Here is a 16747-nt window from a genome sequence, read left to right as displayed (position 1 = left end):
ATATGGCAAGATAAGAAACCCCAGCAGTATTGAAACCACAATGGGAAAGAAACAGAAACTGTATGATAATTTGCGATTTGTGTGAATATATGCTCCTTGTTGTAAATATAGGGCATTGTTACCATGAGCTCAAAGGCAGAAGTATCTCTAATATTTGTTCATTACCTTTAATTTATGTCCAATTCTATGTAATGGTTTTATACCTGACACTGTGATTTTACCACTATTTTGACTGGTTTTCATGTAATTGTTTTATACCAGTCTGTATGATTTAATCATGCTGAAGTTTCTTATTTTGACATGTTGCACTTACCTGTCATTTATTCCCAACTGTTTGTAATGGTTTATACTTGAGGATGTGATTTAACCACTGTATTATGTTTGACATATATGTAATTGTTTTCTTCCTGTATGTCTGGTTTCAGCACTGTTGGGATTTTTGCAATGACAGGAAAAAGTTTATAGAAATTCGTGTATCTATAAAAATATAAATGCGCAAAGAGTACGGCAACTATCACCATCATACCCTAACAAAGGACCTCTCCGAGAACCCAAGAAAATAATAGCCTTACATGAAATTTCTAAGTGGTTGGAAAGCTTCTATCCAGTCACTCTCTGACCAGTGTGGGTGGCAATAGAGGACAGCAAAAGGAAAGCCGAAGTTTTAAATATTGCATTTAAGAAATATTTCATGCAGGAGGATCGCACAAATGTACAGTTGTACAGAGGACATAGTAAAAGGCATCCCTTGTGTACAGAAGCAACTGAAGGATTTGAAAACAAATAAGTCACCATGTTCAGATGGCATCCCAGTTCGCTTTTACAGAGAGTACTCTATGGCACTGGCCCATTACTTAGCTTTCATTTATCATGAATCTCTCACCAAGCACAAAGTTCAAGTGACTGGAAAAAAATGTAGTTGACTCCTATGTATAAGAAGGGTAAAACAACAGACCTGCAAAATAACAGACCAATATCCTTAACATCGATTTGCTGCAGAACTCTTGAACCTATTCTTGATTCTAATACAATAAATTTCCTTGACAAAAGAACTTCTGTTCACAGATTAACATGGATTTAGAAAGCATCACTCTTGTGAAACTCAGCTTGCCCTTTTCTGGCGTGGATGAATGGTAACAGGAAGATACCACATTCCTAGATTTCTGGAAAGCATTTGGCACGGTACCCCAGTGTAGACTGTTAATGAAGGTACGAGCGTACGTAATAGGTTCCCAGATATCTAAGTGGCTCAAAGACTTATTAAGTAATAGAACCCAGTATGTTGTCCTCAACGGTTAGTGTTTCTCAGAGACAAGGATATCATCAGGAGTACCAAAGGGAAGAGTGATAGGACTGTTCTTATTTTCTATATACATAAATGACCTGACTGACAGGATGGGCAGCAATTTGCAGTTGTTTGCTGATGATGCTGTGGTGTACGGGAAGGTGTCATCAGTGAGTACGGTAGAAGGATAAAAGATGATGTAGATAAAATTTCTATTTGGTGTGATGAATGGCAAGTTGCTTTATAGGCAGAAAAATATAAGTTAAGAGAGAGAGAGACTTTTGTGAAAATTTAACCTTTGTCTTTTTATCACTTTCATCACTTAAGTTAATGCTTTTATAGCTGGTATGCCCATAACGATCTTGTTGGAAGTAAGTCACTCACATAAATTATTACTGTTTATTGCCATGAACAGAAGTATCTTACAGAATAGCTTTAATATTCTGATTTTCCTGCATTCTCAGGGATAAATGTGTATGTCTTTTATGTTGTTTTTTTAATGTTTATCCCAAGTTAGAGTACAAAACTGTAGCTGTAAGTGACTGAGTGAGTTACCATATTGGTTCATTTGGCAGGAATAAGATTCAAATCCTGATTCAACCATCCAGTTCTCAGTATTCTGTGATTTTCCTGTATCTTCTTCTTCATGTTGTTGTTATCCAGTATTAGGCCAAGTGGCATACTACGAGAGAGAGTTGGAAAATAGTTTCCCCTGTCGTCTGTGGGCAGAGTTGTGTGATATGGGTGAAAGACGATACGGCTGGTGAACATGCACGTGCAAGACACCGATACACCACTGGGCAGAGGTCAACTGCGATCAAGCAGATGGCCCTGTCGCAGTGCCTGCACAAAGCGGAGGCCATCTGCTCTGTCGTTTCTCGGAGCTGGGGAGAGAAGGTGCGTTTTTGAGTCGTGGTCAAAGGCGGAAATGAGAGCTGTTATCCGTTATGAATGGGCACGTGGAGTATCAGGCACAGAAATTCACAAACATCTTGTTGAGGTGTATGGGTCAAGTATGATATCAAGGCAAATGGTTAGGAGATGGTGCCAGCAATTCAGTGGCGGATGTCAGCAAGTGCAGGACATACCAAGACCTGGATGGATGCGCATGGCCACTGCAGATGCAAATGTCGGGAAGGTGAATGACATGATTAAAGCGAACCGGCGTATCACCATCAATGGAGTAGCAGCAGAGGTCACAAGATCATCCACGACATTCTTCAATACCGGAAGGTGTCAGCACAATGGGTACCCCACCAACTGACCCCGACACACATGGAACAACGCATGGCATTCAGCTGGAACAGCTCATGTGTTACAATGAATCTGGCAGTGACCTTCTGTTTTGGATTGTGACGGGGATGAAACGTGGGTCCACCATTACACACCCGAATCGAAGGCCACATCCATGGAGTGGAAACATCCATCATCACTTGTCCGAAAGAAGTTCAAAAGCACTCCATCTGCAGGTAAAGTGCTACTTGCCATTTTCTGGGACGCCAAAGGAGTTTTGCTGCTGGACTTTCTGGAGGATGCAACCATCAATGCTGCACGGTACTGTGCCACTCTGTCGAAATTGAAAGAGGCGATTTTGAAAAAGCGGCCTGACCTTCTCAGATCTGTTGTTCTGCTGTTGGATGACAATGCAGGACCACACAGGGTGACGTCAACGCAACTCTTGGTTGGGACTACCTACACCATCCACCTTACAGTCTGGATCTCGCACCAAGTGACTTCCATCTGTTTCCTTCTTTGAAGAAGACTGTCGGTGGAAGGTGCTTTGGCAGCAATGCTGACATCAAACAAGCCGTTCAACACTTCTTCCATATGCAGCGCCCTGATTTTTTCCTGGAAGACTTTTTGAAGCTTATAAAGCGGTATGACAAATGTCTCAATGTACTTGGAAATTATGTAGAAAAATAAAGATATGTCTTATCTTTAATGTCTCATTCTCTTTTTTTTCCTTTCACACACAACTCTGACCACAGTTGACAGGGGAAACTTATTTTCCATCTCCCCCTCGTGTAATGTCAATCCATCTCTTTGCTGAGCTTACATCTCTTTTTCCTTTGGGTTGTTATTTGATAACTTTTTGGGGATCCAATCAGTCTATATTCATAGTACATAATCTTTCCAAGAAGTTCTGTAGTGTGTTGAGATTTTATTTAACTTTGAAATCAGTAAGGATGTCCATAGATCTTTCCCTGTCCCATAGTGTGTAACAAGCTGTTCTTCTCTTGAACTGCATCTCAGTACTCATCAGTCTCTGTTTGTGATCTCTACAGACTCTCCAAGCTTCGCTCTGCTGTACAAGAGGCTAGGTTCGGCCAGGGTGTTGTATGGTTGACTGTGGTGTGTCATTGAACAAGAGATGATCTGAAGATGCTGTTCATTAATCCTGTGAGTTTTGTGAAGTTTGTGATTTTGTTTTGCTTATCACTTTCTTGAATGTTGCTGGGGTTGTACCTTAGATATTCGAATGTTGATATTTGCTCAAGATCAGTGCTTTCTACTGGAATTTTGGTCCTCTTGTGTCTTTCCAGAGGAAGACCATAACTTTGGTTTTGTTGAGGGAGATCTGAAAGTTGTACTTTTTTGTTATTGTGTGCAATCACATTTTGTTTGTATGTGTTCTGAATTGCTTTTATGATGTATGTTGGGTGTTACTTTCTACCAGGATTTTCCAAAGTATTCTTCTGTCAACTGTATTGAAAGCTTTCTTAAAATCAGTATATGGCAGTTGTGTTTCAGACTGAATTCTTTCCATTTTTCCATTATAAATCTTGAGTGTGAAGTAGCCACCTATGCATGATGTGTCTTTTCAGAATCCATTCTGTTCTTCTCCCAAGAGTTTTTCACAGAATGTTTGTAATTTTCATTTTATGATGCAGGAGTAAATTTTTATAACTAGTATTGAATAAGGTTATTCTCTGTAGTTACTGCAGTCCCTGACATCTCTGTTCTTTATGGATTGGGATGACAGTTACTCTCTGCATTTTTATGGTAGAGTTTTTCCTCTCCAGATTCTCTTCGTAAATTTCAGCTATTGTTACTTGAATGTCCTGTCACTGAATTAAAAAAGTTCCATATTAATGCCATCATCAGGAGATCAGCTACTGTCACTGGATTTCAACACCAATTCTTACTCTTTGTGGTGGATTTCATTTGGTATGTTACTGCCTGTGAGGTATATTTCCTCTGATTGATCTCTGGTTTGATTCTGGGTATGTAGCTCTTGAAAATATTTTAGCCAGGTGTCTTTTTTTACCACTTGAATGTCTAGAGTCACATCTTAATTTTCTGTTTAATTTCTTACTGATTTTGAATGTTGAGAGTGTCAATCTTGTTACATCTCTGTTCCTTTTTCTAGTTTCTCGTATAGTTATTCCACTTTTCCTTTTATATTTAGTAAAATGTTCTGCTTTTTTTGTTACCAGATATTGCTTATAATAAGCAGTTCTGTTGTATCTATCTCTGTCTTGGTATCCTCTTCCCAAACTCAAAATCCTTGTTTCCTACCTGAAACGTTTCTTCATTCATATGCTCTTGTTTGCTGCTTCTTTCAAAATTTTGGCCAGATTTTCTTATTCTAATTCAACAGTTTCCTCTAATTCATACTAATTCTCAATTTCTCATCATCTTCTCTGATACACATATTTGACACTTGATCTTTTAAGAGCTCAACTCTATAGTGCAGAGGGTTTGACTTACGTGGATCTCTTCTCTTTGTGTTTTCATTCAACAGTTGGGGTGAAAATCTGGTTTTACCTACCAAAAGATGATGGTCTGATTCAATTCTTTTGGCCCTAAGGACTCTTGGGTCAAGCGTCACAGTTGCCATGTAGTCTGTGATACCAGATGTATAATGTATTAGTGCAAGTCCTTGTGTGGGAATATGTGTTGCATGTGAAGAGTTTGTTATAAATGGCTGTATCAATCAGTTTTTGTCCTTTGCTATATTTTACGTGTTCTCTGTATGGTCTTGTTTTGTTCTCTATTTGTGTGTCACCAAATCTCGTATTGAAATCACCGATTAAAAAAAGGTAGATAGAGGATTTCTTATGTTTTGTATACATCTTATCAGTATCTTCATTTAGACGCTGTTCTGGGGCATATACGCCTATGACTGTCAGGAAGCCTTGTTGCACTTTTAGTCTTACTTCTGCAATGTGTTCATTCCAAAATGTGTAGTGATTTATTTTTGGTTTTATTGATTTGTGTACCATGATCATAACTCCTGCTTGTGCTTTGATATTTCTGTTGACTCTATTGAGTGTCTGAACGTAGTTGTTTTTATCCTTTGTGCCTTTCAGTTTACATTTGGGTTCTGATATGACTGTTGTCTTCACACGCACTCCCCCCCCCCCTCCCTCCCACGTTATCATCCAGTTGCTCATCTACATGTGTTATTGCCTGCACGTTCCATGTATCGAACATTTTTTTATTATTTTTCCAGTGCTTGTCCCTTTTCTTGCCATAGTTATCATTATTAGTATTGATCCTGTTATTACTTCTTTTAGACTCGAAAGCAAAGTATTTAGTCCTACCAGTTGGTTGCGAGCCAAAAGGTAGCAAGTCTGGCAGTGTGGGCTGCCTCATTTCCATTTCCAAACTGTACAGTACTGTCCCTACTGTCCAATAAAAGAGTAATTTTAATATAAACATTTCTTTTTTTGAACAACTAGATTTGTAAATGTATATAAGTAAATGTTGGGAAATGCCACTGTAGAATAGATGTTCTGAAGGTGGTTGTTGCATATGCTAGAAAACAATAACAAGAATACTCATCCGGATTATTCGAAGAAACTTGTGGCTTAGCTCATCGTCAAATACATTTTGAGTTATGATTCTTCAAGAGCCCAGTTTTTACTGATTTTAAAGAAGATATTAATTTATAGACAGTAAATCAGTGTCGTTTATTGCCAGATTCATTATATCCAACAGTTATATGGAGTCCTGTTACACAGAGTCACTTTCAGATTAACACTTGTTCAGTAATAGATAATAATGTCATCTAGAAGAAGGTGTAATTAGCTGAATGACGAACACTAATTTCACTTAACGAAGGTTTATTCAGCACTTACTCATACAAGAGCGCGGAGTGAACTGCCTCCAGCCAGAACACATACAGTATATATACAGCTACAGAACATTCCAGTACAATAATTCTTGACATTTGCGGATACTTCTAGAATGAACTCGAACTGAATATAGAAATTAAAATTGTACAATCGAGGTGAGTTTTGAACTCACAACCCTTCATGCAACAGTTTAGTATCATAACCACTTCTTCCCCCCCCCCCCCCTCCCCCCAACTATCCTAGCCACTTTTTTAACAAAAATGAAAAAAAAAGGAACAAGGATTTTGGAAGGTTTGTTTTTCTGCTTTTTTTTATTTTTATACAAATGGATAAAAGGAAGGCCGTTCCTCTTTGGCTACATAAACAGAATAATAGGAAGTCGTCCCCTTACGACAAAGGATGCTCCATGCTATAGCCCGCTGCAAATTTTTTGATGGCTGTCGTCTCGTTGCTGTGTTGTTTCCGTTGTTTGTTCAATCTCATAAAAAAAAGTAACTGGGAAGAGGTGCTATGGTTATTTTCTCATGTCGTCGATAATCCAGCTGCGAGGCGGATTATGGAAAGCGCTCCAAAGAAAATTAGAAAAATATTGCCTATATTTAGGGTTCTTGATGATCGCACAATGTCGTTCATTGAGGTAATACCAAAAATCGGGTACTGTCTTTTCACCATTACCGAATAGGTAGTGAACAGCGTGGCAGCTGATCCACGTCACAGTGTTTGTTTTTGCTCTTAGGAAATACATCTCATCAGGGAAAAGAAGTGATAGGGTAGTTATCCTGTCGGGAGTCATGCGTGTGAGAAAAGCCAATATCTGACGCACCAAAAACAGAACGTCCTTTGCCGACCTGCATTCAAAACAATGCTCATCCATGTCAATCACTTGGCATGTGGCACACAAGGGTGAATCAGCGAGGTGGATGTGATTGAGGCGGGACTGGCACAACTGTTTCCGGTTAACAGTGACATACCATGCAGATTGCACGTCAGTATCAAGGGTGGTGGCATTCACTGCCTGCCACACAGCGCGCCACTTTGTAGTGGGGTATTTGCTTTCAATCACATTTGGCGTCCTGTTCATTTGCATGGCAGCATATATCGCCCTCGTCATCAAGGGTGTGGGTAGTAGTGCGGTGCGGATGTAGTTTAATTCAAGGAAGAATTGGCTAATGTAGAAGAAAGGTGCTGGGATGTCCGATATCATCACAGGGGGTGCGAGTGAGATTGGTCATAAGGCTTCCAGTAAGAGACTTGTGAGGCACGTCGGACTTCGTCGCCACCGTTGCAGGTGACAGCTGACGAACAGGGCCTTCGCTTTGTTCTGAACATGACAAAGGCCTAAACCCCCTCTGCTCCTCGGGAGGGTTAGGGACTCGTAATGAATCTTAAATAACATGCCTGTATTAACAAAGGATCCCAAAACCGCCAACATGCGATGAGCCAGGGTAGGTGGTATCGGGAGTATCTGTGCAAAATGGGGGACACGTGACGCCAAATAGACGTTAGCATATAGTGTCCGTTGCAGGAGGTCGAGACGTCTAAGATGGTGGTCACTTATTCCTGCTCTCATCTGATTCAATAAACGCCTGTAGTTAAGGGCTGCTGAACGCTTCATGTCAGATGTGAATTCAATGCCAAGGCAGCAGATTGTGTCACTGATTCGTAGCGGTGCGACGCTCTCGTCGGGTAGACCTCTGCCTATAGACAGGGCGTGTGATTTGTGGAGATTGAGATGGCTCCCCGATGCCGCACCGTAGGTCGCCACTCACGCCAGTGCTGCACGAACATCGTCATTACTGCGAAGAAGGAATACCAGATCATCCGCATAGGCAGTGCAGCAAAAAGTGTGTCCACCAGGGGACATCCCAGTCAGGCATTGTCGGAGGGCGTACAATATCGCCGAAAGAGGGCAGCCTTGTTGCACCGATCGCTGGATCTGTATCGGTGGCATGAGACGGCCATTATATAACACCTTGGACGTCGAGCCGCGTAGGAGACGCATCAGTACCTTAACTATGATGTCCGGATACCCCATGTGTCGCAGTACCTCCATCAAAAATGTGTGGTCAACTCTGTCAAAGGTCTGGCTAAAGTTGAGCGAGGCCAAAACTCCTGGCAGTTGGTGAGCTTTGGCTAGCGCGATTATATCTCGATATTGGCACAGTGCAGTGCGAATATTATGGTCACCACCTAACGATGCCTGGTCCTGCAACACAACACATCGTACCGATCGCTTTAGGCGTGCTGCCAGAAGCCGGGTGAAAATCTTCAAGTCACTGTTGAGTAAGGTCAAGGGCCGATAGTCACTGACCCTGGATCCGCCTCGTGGTTTGTGTATAGGCACAATCAGTCCTTCTAGGAAAGCCCCAGGGATCTGCGTCGTGGGAGACATAAGATCGTGGCAAATATCAGTCCATGCTGGTGCCAGCAATTGTTGATATGTCCGTTAACATTCCAGAGGAAGGCCATCGGGTCCCGGGGACTTATGAGCAGCCCCAGCCTGTATTACTTCAATGATTTCCTCTTCCGTTACATCTGCAGTCAAATCCGCTGCCGCTGTCGGAGAGATCGTACCATAAGTGAGTTGAGAGACTTTGGCGATCACCTCTAGGGGATGTCGATGTTCCAAGTACAGCCTAGTGTAGTGAGCATTAAGGGCGTTTCCTATGTCACACTGGGTATCGAGGCGTCGTCCGTCTTTCGTCGTGATAGCTTGGATCAGTGTCCTGCGTCGGCGTTGGCGTTCTGCAATGATGTGGTACATGGACGGTTCCTCCTCGGCTGCTCTGTCTTTTAGTGCGCGCTCTGACTATCGCACCCTCAAGGTGGAAACGTGTTAATCTGATGATCCTGTGCCTTGGCACGGTTCACCGTCACCTGCCATGCAGGTGAGTACGCCAGTGTTGTACATTCCCTTAAGATGCTGTAGTAAAAGTCCATGGTATGTCTCTTCCATGCTGCAACATCTCGGCTGTAGCCTATCAAGGTCTTCCGGAGGGCTGTTTTGGCGCAGAGTAACCACCACGACAGTGTAGACCAGTAGGTGCCATGCCGGCGGCTATGAGTCCCACGTGTTCTCTATAAGGCGGCGGCATTCCTGAGAAGCTAGGTGGGCGACATTAAACTTCCAAGGACCACAGCTGTGCCATACCTTCTGGCGGCCGAGGGTAGTATCGCAGATGTAGGCCTCGTGGTCAGAAAAAGCTGTGGGCCAAACTTCGGCAGCTCTTGTTCCCACAGCTATGGAGTGCGAGATGTAAATGCGGTCGATGTGGCTGGAGGAATGGCTGGTGTAGTGAGTAAATCCGGGCCAATCGCCACAAACATGTTCCCACGAGTCCACCAATTGAAGATTATTTATAATTGTCGCAAGTTCTGCGCAGGGAGAATGATGTGGTGCTTAGGTGCTTGGCTACAGTGAAGTCCCCTCCGATTATCAAGGCGTCCTGACAGCCCATAAAGAGGGGCGTGATTTTATGAGCGAAAAAGGTGTATCGTTCGCGACGCTGACCAGATCCTGACGGTGCATAGATGTTAATAAGTTTGACTCCTTGGATAGTAAGAGCCAAGCCTCTGGCATCAGGGAGATACTCGACGACTTCTGCGGATATACCTTCGCGGCGGAGGATCGCCACACCACTGCCATTGGCAGACGCATGTGAGACCCAAGTCTTGTAGCCATAGGGTTCCTTGAAGTCTGCAACATACACCTCTTGAAGGAGCACAATGTCGATATCTGCTGTGTTGAGCAGATCCTGTAGCATTGCTAGTTTATGCTGAGCATGTATGTTGTTGATGTTAATAGTCGCTAGACGGTATTTTTGGTCAGCCAGGACGGCAACTGGGTTGTTTAGGAGGCCAGGTGTGGGCAGCAGGGGCGGCCCCACAGAGGCTGACGATACAGCCATAGTCACTGGTTGGTCGCTGCTGGGTACAGCTGAGGAAGCATCTCTGCCTTCGGCATCCTCCTGGTGCTGTGGATCATCCTCGACATCATCCGCCCAAGAATTGGTAACTGTTGATTAGTGCTGTCAGTAGAGCGCTTGTGCGCATGTTCAGTAGCAGAAGTGATGTTGTCAGACCGAGGCTCAGAAATTGTATCTGCCGTAGCATCGTGATGGGAAGGGTGAGTTGTGGTTGAGTCCTGAGTGTCGTCCGATGCTGCATGTTCGGCCGGGTCACACACCTGAAGCAGGCAATCATCAGATGGCGTATGGCGCCATTTCTTGCGTTTTTGAGGGTACCGTTGTTTCCGGATTTGTTTTTCTGTGTCAGAGTGCGGGTCTCCATTGGTAGGAAGGCAGAAGTCGGGACAATTTCCGTTTCTACTTCCATCTTCTCTTTAGGCTCGTCTTGGTGGCACAATTTATCGCCGTCTTGAGGCAAGTCTGCCGATGACGTCGTAGAGGGGGATATGCTGTCCGCCACACTGTCATCGACCACTGACTGCAATATGGTGTTACAGTCCAGGGCAGGAATAGCTGTTGCGGTTGCAGCCGCTGCATACGTGATGGGGAGTGAAGTAGGCGTCACCAGGGATGGAACTTCACCAACCAGTGTCTGAGTCAGTCGGCGCTGAATGCAGGCCGATCGGACATGTCCTTCCTGGCCACAGCCGCCGTAAGTACACGGTTGTTTGTCGTACATGACAATGGCTCTGAAGCCGCCAATTACTAAATAGGATGGCACATGCTTCGTCAGTTCAATCTTAATTTGTCGCACTCCGTTTAAGGCGGGGTACGTCTCAAACATTTGTCATTTTTCAGCCAAGTGGCTTAGCACGTTGCCGTATGGTTTGAAAGGTGTCATCACAACATCTGGCGGGACTTCGAATGGCAGCTCAAAGACCCTCAGAGTGCAAAGGCCTAATCCAGTGTGGTCGATCGTGATAGTTTCTATGTGACCATCAGGATGCTTAAATTTAAGTCCATGAGTGTGTCGGCACACAACATCAGTGCACGCCTGTTCATTGATCAGTTTTATGTAGACGACACTTTGTGTTATAGAAAAGTGGATCCCAATGATGTCTTGAGGTGCAATATGAAGTTCTTCCCGGATGAAACGTTCAATGTCAAGTGCTTGAGATCTTGCGTAGTCCGCTTGAAATGTGATCTTAATTGTGGACTCGCGGTACGAGTGCGCCATGGCACTACCGAGACACGGGCGCGTGACACTCGCCGCAGCGGAAGGTGAGGACTAAACACTCGAGCACGCGGTACGCTAACAGGGGGACACAGGCACGACGACCTTGCCCCACCGCTGCTAACAGCGGACTGAACCTAACCACTAGACCACAGTGCTACTCACCTTCTTCCATGACATTGCTCCCTCCTTAAGGGAACAGCGCCTCGGTGTTACATCCTTCTAGTCCGGGAATGAGTCATCGGTCCTGCATGCTTGGACTCCCGATGACTGATTCTCGCACTGGCAGTCATCTTCTTAGAACTTCTTTTGCTGCTACGCTCTTCATCACTTTCCACTTGTTGCCTGTCGCTGGAGCTTTGAATTTACCCTGGGTTGCAGGATCCTTATAGGGCTTCATTCGAAGAAAGTGGATCGTATCTCTGATCTTTCTTGTGTCGGGGTCGAAATCTTCAACTTCATAAGTAACATCACCAAGCTGGTAGACAACAGGGCAGTGACTCGCGTAATACCTTCAGCGATCATTTTCTTGAGCCTGCAGCATGTGGAGTCGAGCTAACTGCCGAGCTTCCTCAGCTCCGGTTAACACCTGGCCGATGTAGTCGTCGTCCACTTCATCGGGATGTAACGGAAACACAGTGTCATCATTGTAGTCACCTCACGCCCATGCACCAGGAAAAATGGTGTAAATCCTGTGGTGTCTTGTTTGGCAGTGTTGTAGGCAAACGTCACGAAAGGTAGCACCTCATCCCAGTTGCTCTGCTCAACATTGACGAACATTGATAGCATGTCAGCCAAGGTCTTATTAAGGCGTTCAGTAAGCCCATTAGTTTGCGGATGGTAGGAGTCATCATGTGATGAGTTACATTGCACCGACAGTTTATCTCTGTCACAAGATTCGATTGAAAAACTTTCCCCAGACCCGTAATTAACGACCTTGGGGCTCCGTGTTTTAATACAATGTCTTCCACGATGAATTTGGCTACCTCGGATGCTTCGGCTGTTTTCACGGCTTTTGTAATGGCATAGCAGGTCAGATAATCTGTGCAGACAATAAGCCATCTATTGCCACTAGCAGACATTGGAAATCGTCCGAGGAGGTCAATCCCAACACGCTGGAAAGGCGTTTCGGCTGGTGGAATTGGTATGAGTCGGCCAGGTGGTTTCTGAGGAACTGCCTTTCTCCTTTGGCACTCTTGACAGTGCGACACATAATGATGGACACTCCTAAATAAACCTGGCCAAAAAAATCTCTTGCAGATTCTATCTTATGTCTTAATAAATCCTAAATGCCCAGACTCAGGTGTGTCATGGAATTTCTGTAGAACATCTAAGCGCATGTGTTTAGGAATCACTGGTAGCCACCTCTTTCCAAGCGGATCAAAATTTTTCTTGCAAAGTAATCCATTAACTACCTTAAATTGATTGTCCTTTCACATCCTCTGACCGATTTAAGGTAAGCATAATTTGAGATATCTTGGCGTACTTCTGCTCAGCAGAGAGATCCTGGAGTCCAGCGAGACAGTCACTATCTTCATCAAAGTCTGGATGGTCTTTGCACAGGGTTTCTTGAGAGACAGTCAGCATCTTGGTGTTTTCTTCCACTTTTATACTGGTAATGTCATACTCTTGAAGACGTAGTGCCCACCTGGCGAGTCGTCCTGTTGGATCCTTGAGACCTGTCAACCAACAAAGTGAATGATGGTCTGTAACAACTGTGAATGGCCTTCCATAGAGATACTGTCGAAATTTGCACATGGCCCAGATCACAGCAAGACATTCTCTTTCTGTAGCTGAGTAGTTTCTCTCGGCTTTTGTAAGTGTCCTAGAAGCATAGGCTATAACCTTCTCTTTTCCATTCGAAATTTGCACTAGAACAGCACCGGTGCCATACCCGCTGGCATCTGTGTGTAGTTCTGTAGGTGCTCTCTCATCATACAGACCAAGTACAGGGTCAGTCATCAGGGCTTTTTGCAACACATCAAAAGAGTCTTGTTGAGCACCACCACAGATAAATTTAGCATCAGCTTTTAACAACTCTTGGAGTGGCCCGGCTTTGATAAAAAAAGTCTTTGTTAAAATGATGGTAATAAGAACATAATCCGAGGAAGCTTCTCACATCTCTAATACTTTTAGGAATAGGAAATTCCGTTATAGATCTCACCTTTTCTGGGTCTCACCACACAGCTTTGTTTAACACAAGGCGTCCAAGTATTTTGATTTCTTTTGCTCCAAAGAGACACTTTCTTGGATTAAGTTTCAGTCCGCCTTGTTGGAGATACTTAAGAACCGCCCTCAGTATTTTTATATGTTCATCAAATGTCTCTGGATAACAAAGACACATCATCCACTACAGGTGCCTTAGAAGATTATCCATCATCTGTTCAAAAGTTACTGGTGCATTACACAAACCAAACGGCATTACCTTAACCTCATACAAGCCCTCAGGGGTGATGAATGCAGTTTTGTCACAATCAGCCTCATCTACTTTGATCTGCCAGTACCCTGAGTACATGTCCATGGTTGAGAAAAACTTAGCCCCCTTCAGACAATCTAGAGTATTGTCAATTCGTGAAAGAGGGTAAACGTCCTTCTTAGTTATCTTATTAAGCTTCCTGTAATCAACACAGAAGCGCCAACTGCCACCCTTCTTCCTGACAAGGACCACTGGTGATGACCACGGGCTCTGCAAAGGCTGAATGATGTCATTCTTCATCGTTTTCTGTACCTCATCGCGAATTATTTGACATTCCATTGCTGACACATGGTATGCTCTCTGGCTTATCGGTTGATGGTCTCCAGTGCTAATCCGGTGCTTCACCGCCGCTTTGTCTAATTTGCTCTTCACCTGTGGATTGAAGCATTCAAAGAGCTCTTGAAGAATGGCAAGAAGCTTCTTTTGTTGTTCCTTAGTGAGATCTGGTGATACTCGAGCTAGAAGATCTTGTCTTATAGTGGTAGCGCTAATTTCGCCCACAGGCTCGGCATGGGAGGTTTCTATTATGCTCAGCTGCTCTTCAATTAACGGCTCAGTGTGTCTTGGAAGGATCTGCGGTTCTCGGCGACATTTAACTATCCACAATTCACCGATTCCGTTCTTAAACAAGACGACAGAGGCTGGGATGACCAAGTTATTCGTCAGTGGTCTGCTTCTCTTACATTCCACTACAAGATCCATGGGTTGATGCATGGCATGACACATGACAGTTACCTTTCTAGTGCTGACTGCAGGAATGATCACTTCATCCAGCACACATAGTCTCCACAAACTCGGATGCTCATCTTCCTGTCCACAGTATCTCATGTCGTCTAGCATAATCTTCGAGCGACCACAATCTATTATTGCCTGAGAAGCTTTCAAAAAGTCCCATCTGAGAATGATGTCCTGACTGCACTCTTGTAAGATGATGAATTCTGAGGGCTGTGTATGGCCATGAATAAGTTTGACCTGTTGCTTCAGTTAGAAGCTGATGAGCCTCAGACAGAGGTAGGTGTAGAGAGGGCACAACACACTTTCAGTAGAAAATTGAACAAGAATGTAGGGAAGTCAGCAAAGAGCAAGAAAGTTTTGTTGTTAGGTAGTTCACATGCCAGAAGTGTAGGCCAACTTTCGTAGGACCAGTTAGGATCAGAATGCCAGGCACAAATTTTTTTATACCAAGTGCTGGTCTGGGTCAGGTGACAGAGGATTTAGGTTCACTCTGTAAAATTTTACCAAGGAAGACACTGTGGTTATTCTGGGTGGGCTGGGCAATAGTATTGACAGAGATACTGGGTACAATATAGAGTGTGACCTGGCAAAGATGGCATCAGCAACGAGACATACCAGTGTTGAGTTTGTGTCTGTTCTGAGACACCATGACCAACCTCATTTAAACTCTTCTGTCAGGAGAGTTAATTTGGAGTTGGAACGGCTGCTTGGGTTGGGTGCGTGGTCACATATTGGTTTGGTTCCTGTTGATTCTCTCAGTAGGTGGGATTATACTAGACATAGCCTACACCTCAACGGGAAAGGGAAGGGTAAACTGGCTGGGCTAATAGAAGTAAATGTAAAGGGGGGAAGCACTGCCATGAGTGGTAATATACCAGTGGTCATAGGTGTTGGAGCAGCACCTTTTTTAGGATAAGTAGGACAGAACGAAGTCAAGTTCTGAGAGAAGTAAAGATTGAAAGAAGCCTTCAGTTTGATAAAGAAATCAGACAGCATAATCCTGGCACATTGGATCAGTGAACACAGCTGTTGGTTAAAAATTTACAGCAAACAACAGAAATTTTATTTCCACCCTATTTCATCTCGGTAAATGTGAAATGCCAAATTTCTTTAGTGCATCAAAATATTCGAGGGCTTAGAAGTAAAATTAATGAACTACTTATGTGCATTGATGAATGAGAGTCATCGAACCCAGTTGATATAATCTGCCTCTCTGAACATCATGTGACCACTGGTATAGATATGTTAAATCTTACGGAATTTACGTTGCCTCCTACTTCTGTAGACAAAATATGGGGAAAGGAGGAGTTCCCACATTTGTTAAAACCAGTTTTACATTTAAGAATATTGAGATCAATAAATTTTGCTTAGAGCAGCACGTAGAAGCATGTGCAACAGAGATAGAATTTCATAATAGGTCCTTTATAATAGTAGCTATATACAGAGCACCTTCAGGAAATTTCAACCAGTTTATAAACAGGTTGAAGATATATTACCTTATGTTGTTGTTGTTGTTGTTGTTGTTGTGGTCTTCAGTCCTGAGACTGGTTTGATGCAGCTCTCCATGCTACTCCAACCTGTGCAAGCTGCTTCATCTCCCAGTATGTACTGCAGCCTACATCCTTCTGAATCTGATTAGTATATTCATCTCTTGGTCTCCCTCTATGATTTTTACCTTCCACGCTGCCCTCCAATACTAAATTGGTGATCCCTTGATGCCTCAGAACATGTCCTACCAACCGATCCCTTCTTCTAGTCAAGTTGTGCCACAAACTCCTCTTCTCCCCAATTCTATTCAATACCTCCTCATTAGTTATGTGATCTACCCATCTAATCTTCAGCATTCTTCTGTAGCACCACATTTCAAAAGCTTCTGTTCTCTTCATGTCTAAAATATTTATCGTCCACATTTCACTTCCATACATGGCTACACTCCATACAAATACTTTCAGAAACGACTTCCTGACACTTAAATCTATACTCAATGTTAACAAACTTCTCTTCTTCCGAAACACTATCCTTGCCATT

General features: G+C 43.5%; 1 protein-coding gene across 6 annotated transcripts in view; it reads left to right on the top strand.

The window, feature by feature from the left end:
- LOC124555187 overlaps window positions 1–16747 on the top strand; it is a 185071-nt gene that overhangs the window by 51465 nt on the left and 116859 nt on the right. The window contains exon 2 of one of the 6 annotated variants that reach the window (XM_047129028.1): window positions 3571–3685. The exons of 4 other annotated variants lie outside the window; for them this stretch is intronic. In XM_047129028.1, coding sequence (XP_046984984.1) covers window positions 3668–3685 — 18 coding nt within the window. In that variant the 5' untranslated portion in view covers window positions 3571–3667. Of the gene's footprint in view, window positions 1–1065; window positions 1210–3570; window positions 3686–16747 lie in introns of all 6 variants that reach the window. One more of the 6 variants, XM_047129029.1, reaches the window with a different exon arrangement.

Source organism: Schistocerca americana, chromosome X (genome assembly GCF_021461395.2).
Source record: "Schistocerca americana isolate TAMUIC-IGC-003095 chromosome X, iqSchAmer2.1, whole genome shotgun sequence".
In the NCBI taxonomy this organism is placed as follows: Eukaryota; Metazoa; Arthropoda; class Insecta; order Orthoptera; family Acrididae; genus Schistocerca; species Schistocerca americana.
The sequence above is the reverse complement of the archived record's forward strand: the minus strand, read 5'-3'. Positions and strand labels throughout refer to the sequence as shown.